This window comes from Neovison vison, chromosome 3, assembly GCF_020171115.1.
Source record: "Neovison vison isolate M4711 chromosome 3, ASM_NN_V1, whole genome shotgun sequence".
Taxonomy (NCBI): Eukaryota; Metazoa; Chordata; class Mammalia; order Carnivora; family Mustelidae; genus Neogale; species Neogale vison.
In genome coordinates this window covers 77,361,053-77,366,417 of record NC_058093.1, presented here as the reverse complement: position 1 = coordinate 77,366,417, position 5,365 = coordinate 77,361,053, and the positions used below count along the sequence as shown (strand labels likewise).

The window sequence follows — 5,365 nt, the reverse complement described above, 5'->3', positions numbered from 1 at the left end:
GACTGCGCCAAGGGCCAGGACTTCTGTGGGGGAAGTCTCCAGGAACAGGGGTAGCTGAAGGTGGGGATACACCGAGTTGCATTATGTATGGTGGGGTAGAGTGACTGCTACAAAATTTCTGGACTGTAGAGAGTGGGAGTGGACGATACAATTAAGGAGGCTAAAGAACTAGCATCAAAGCTGAGTTTACAGATGAAGCCATTTTTACATGGCATATATGTTTTCTTAAAGGTTCGGTGGAAATGAGGAGAAGCCTCCCTTTGGCGCCAATAAGCAAAGCGTCTGCCAAGAGGAGGAAACCCAGAGATGGACGACTCCGAGAGGGCAGAAAGTCTTGGTGCTCTGGAGACCAAAGCCTGGAGGAGACATCCAACGGAGTCAGGACGCTTCCCTGCGCGCCTCAGTCTCCACGCGGCTGCCTCTTTCACCTCTGCCCTATTTCCCGCCCCAACGCGGGCCACTCACTCTGATCTAAACGCAGTCAACGTTAGCTTTCCCGCTCCCTTCCCTCAATTCTCCTCCCCCCTTGCCCCCTCTCCCTTCTGCCGCCTGAAAGGGTTAATCTCTCCTGCGGGTAAAAACAGGTCCGCGGAGTCTCTAACTGGCGACAGATGGGCCACTTTCTTCTGGCCACAAAGGGGCCGGAATGGAGCGCTCCGCGGCATACAAATGGGCAGGTCACGTGGTCCCCGGCTCCTGGCTGGACCGGGAAGACCATATGGCGCATGCCGGGGAGGAAGGAGATGGGGCGGGGGTAGGGCTGGGGGCTAGGGGAGCTGGAGTCGGAGGAGGGTGGGAGAGCAGCAATGCTGAAGGGGCGGGCGGTGGGGGAGGGCGAAGGGAGCGCTCAGCCTGGACGCGTGCGCAGGCGCCGGGCGCAAGGACCTGCTAGCCGCTCCGCTCCGGGCCCCGCCTGCGCTCAGCATCACCAACCCGCCTATATAACCTGAGCGCCCGCCTGGCCGGGAAACGAGGAATTCGCCCCACGCAGAAGGCACGGCATCCGGAGGCCCCAGGGTTATGAGACCATCACTGCTCAGGACCTACTAACAACTGCAGGTAATTACAAGTCTTTCATTTTTGCCTGGGAATAAAAGCAGTAATTGAAGACCGGATATACCTATACATATTCTGAATGTGTGCGTTTGCGAGCGTGTGTATGTGTATTGAAACAGGCACTCCTCTTTATGATTGCAGGCAAATAGGCACACATTTCGACTCGCATCACTCAAATAACCACCGCAGGCTTTCTGTTTTTTTTTTTTTTTAAAATATGTTTTAGTATATTGGTTTTGAGGAGGGGAGAAATTATAGGAGTATCTTTGGATTTTTAAAATAATGCACAGTAACTCTGATTATTTGCTAGTAGTGATTTCGAAGTCATGAAAGCAAATAACTAGTTCACTTTCTCGCTTCTTCCAGTAAGGAAAAAGAAAAAAGAAAAGCCCTGATACCAAGATTTGTTTTGTGTGCATCTATTTTATGCGCATTGGAAGTGCCAACTTATTTTTTCAGTGAATAAAAGGGACATTTGCTAGCCAGAGTATACACACCCCGGGGTGGGGGGTAATCCCGTTGACAGATAGTTTAGTTAGGGGGGAGGGAAGGAGTGTGGAGGAGAGAGGAACCAACTCCTGCTACCTGTTACTGCTCCAGAGACTGCCAAGTCTCCAGCAGCCACTGCAAAAGCCAGAAATTCAGTTGTCTCACTAAAGGCTTTTTATTTTCTTCATTAGAAGCGGCAACTTCTCTATTGCCAATCGCCGACCATTATAATTACTCATTCTTTTAAAAAGAGGTTTGAGGCGAAGTTTGAAAAGCCCCAATAAAGAGCGGGCAGCTCTTTCAATGGGCTGTTTATTAGAGAGGAGCCTTCCGCACCTGATCCCAAGTGCGTGGAAGGGCGCTCTGCGCCGTGCCCTCAGCCCTGGTCATGTAGCCAGAGCTTTTGTAGAAGGTGGAAATTCAGCAGAGAGACTGTGGTGGGAGGCGAGAAAAAAAGGAGAGGGTGGGATGGAGACCCCGGACCTCTTCTGTTGCCAACTGTTTCGTTAATGGTGAAATAATTTGGTGGATACTACTTTTCTCCGCCAAGCATTTGCTCTTCAATCTCCAGTTAGTATAATCTTCTTAAAAATCACTGCCACCATTAGTAAATTACGTAAGGGCTCTTCAACTGTAATCGCTAAGTACAAGAAGCCAGGGCAGAGAAGGGAACAAACAAAATTGGGATTTTCAAACTCCTCATTTTTTGTGGAGTTCCGAGTGACTTTGAACTCATGCAGATAAATGTGAGGCAGTCAGGAAAAAACCAACAAACATGAAGTAGTCGAAATGTATGCTCATTTTCACGCATATTATTCTGCCACATAATCACCATAAACACACTTTCACCAACCCTAGGAAACATATACACAGGAGTGTACATATACACATACTTTCTCTCCCACCTCCAGCCCTGCCCTGTCTCCTATGTGTCAGCGGGACACACGCGCGCCATTATAAAACACAGCATTAACTTTTTCTTAGGGGCATCCATTTTGTAGTGAGCTGGTACTTCTCTTCACGTGCATTTCTACAAGGTTAGGGAGTGGGAGCTGAAGGCTTAGGTAGTTTTTGAATGTAGCGTTTTGCTCCTTTTCTTTCTGTTCCTCTCTCCCACCCCTGTTGAATGTAGGAAACCGAAACATGACCAAATCATACAGCGAGAGCGGGCTGATGGGCGAGCCTCAGCCCCAGGGTCCTCCCAGCTGGACAGACGAATGTCTCAGTTCTCAGGACGAGGAGCACGAGGCAGACAAGAAGGAGGACGACCTCGAAGCGATGAACGCAGAAGAGGACTCACTGAGGAACGGGGCAGAGGAGGAGGACGAGGACGAGGATCTGGAAGAGGAGGAAGAAGAGGAAGAGGAAGACGACGATCAAAAGCCCAAGAGACGGGGCCCCAAAAAGAAGAAGATGACCAAGGCGCGCCTGGAGCGTTTTAAGCTAAGGCGCATGAAGGCCAACGCCCGGGAACGGAACCGCATGCACGGGCTAAACGCGGCTCTGGACAACCTGCGCAAGGTGGTGCCCTGCTATTCCAAGACGCAGAAGCTGTCCAAAATCGAGACGCTGCGCCTGGCCAAGAACTACATCTGGGCTCTGTCAGAGATCCTGCGTTCGGGCAAAAGCCCTGATCTGGTTTCCTTCGTACAGACTCTCTGCAAGGGCTTATCCCAGCCCACCACCAACCTGGTTGCCGGCTGCCTGCAGCTTAATCCTCGGACTTTTCTGCCTGAGCAAAACCAGGACATGCCCCCGCACCTGCCTACTGCCAGCGCTTCCTTCCCTGTGCACCCCTACTCTTACCAGTCGCCGGGGCTGCCCAGTCCGCCCTACGGTACCATGGACAGCTCCCACGTCTTCCACGTTAAGCCGCCGCCGCACGCCTACAGCGCTGCGCTGGAGCCCTTCTTTGAAAGCCCCCTGACTGATTGCACCAGCCCTTCCTTTGACGGACCCCTCAGCCCGCCGCTCAGTATCAATGGCAACTTCTCTTTCAAACACGAACCGTCCGCGGAGTTTGAGAAAAATTATGCCTTTACCATGCACTATCCTGCAGCGACCTTGGCAGGGGCCCAAAGCCACGGATCAATCTTCTCGGGCGCCGCTGCCCCTCGCTGTGAGATCCCTATAGACAATATCATGTCCTTCGATAGCCATTCACATCATGAGCGAGTCATGAGTGCCCAGCTCAATGCCATCTTTCACGATTAGAGGCATGTCAGTTTCACCATCCCCGGGAAACGTACCCACTGTTCTTACAGTGACTGTGGTGTTTACAAAAGGCAGCCCTTTGGGTACTATTGCTGCAAAGTGCAAATACTCCAAGCTTCAAGTGATATATGTATTTATTGTCGTTACTGCCTTTGGAAGAAACAGGGGATCAAAGTTCCTGTTCACCTTATGTATTATTTTCTATAGCTCTTCTATTTTAAAAAAGTAATACGGTTAAAAAAATGCACCACAAATTTGGTGTAGCTGTATTCAGATCATATTAATTATCAGATCGGGATAACAAAATCACAAGCAATAATTAGGATCTATGCAATTTTTAAACTAGTAATGGGCCAATTAAAATATATATAAATATATATTTTTCAACCAGCATTTTACTACTTGTTACCTTTCCCATGCTGAATTATTTTGTTGTGATTTTGTACAGAATTTTTAATGACTTTTTATAATGTGGATTTCCTATTTTAAAACCATGCAGCTTCATCAATTTTTATACATATCAGAAAAGTAGAATTATATCTAATTTATACAAAATAATTTAACTAATTTAAACCAGCAGAAAAGTGCTTAGAAAGTTATTGTGTTGCCTTAGCACTTCTTTCCTCTCTAATTGTAAAAAAAATTGCACAATTTGAGCAATTCATTTCACTTTAAAGTCTTTCCTTCTCCTTAAAACGAAAACCAGATCCATAACTCTTAAGAGGATTAAAAAAAAAAAGAGAGAGAGATGTAGTCCCTATCAAAACATATCAATTCAACACATTACTTGCACAAGCTTGTATATACATATTATAAACAAATGCCAACATACCCTTCTTTAAATCAAAAGCTGCTTGACTATCACATACAATTTGCACTGTTTCTTTTTAGTCTTTTACTCCTTTGCATTCCATGATTTTACAGAGAATCTGAAGCTATTGATGTTCCCAGAAAATATAAATGCATGATTTTATACATAGTCACACAAATGGTGGTTTGTCATATATTCATGTAATAAATCTGAGCCTAAATCTAATCAGGTTGTTAATGTTGGGATTTATACCTATTGTAGTCAATTAGTACAGTAGCTTAAATAAATTCAAACCATTTAATTCATAATTAGAACAATAGCTATTGCATGTAAAATGCAGTCCAGAATAAGTGCTGTTTGAGATGTGATACTGGTACCACTGGAATCGATCTGTACTGTAATCTTGTTTGTAATCCTGTATATTATGGTGTAATGCACAATTTAGAAAACACTCATCCAGTTGCAATAAAATAGTATTGAAAATCTGACCAATTGTTGCATTTCTTCTTAAAGTGATTTTTAAGTATAATTCTTAAGCAGAATAGTTGCTTTATTTGCTGAATTAAAAAATACTAAATGCTAAATGTAGAGTAAAATAAAAGACAAAAGTTTACTTTAGCATACTCTTTAGTCTGTATATCTTGATTAGGGAGTCACCAGCTCTTCGTAGATAATGAAAGAACCTAACTCATATTTCATTACATGGAACATGAGGTGGGGGTGGAGGGGACAAACGGTTGTATTTGTTTTTCTTCGTTTTGTGTCTTCTTTTTTAGCTTTTTGATTTTTATTCTT

The 5,365-nt window shown here is 45.5% G+C and overlaps 1 protein-coding gene across 1 annotated transcript; it reads left to right on the top strand.

Annotated features, from left to right (window-relative positions):
* The first annotated feature begins 887 nt into the window (after positions 1-887).
* Positions 888-5,016, top strand: NEUROD1 (neuronal differentiation 1). The gene is made up of 2 exons (XM_044240945.1): positions 888-1,059; positions 2,678-5,016. Exon 2 carries the CDS (start codon positions 2,689-2,691, stop codon positions 3,757-3,759), a length of 1,071 nt encoding a protein of 356 aa, XP_044096880.1. The 5' UTR covers positions 888-1,059; positions 2,678-2,688; the 3' UTR covers positions 3,760-5,016.
* Positions 5,017-5,365: the final 349 nt, after the last annotated feature.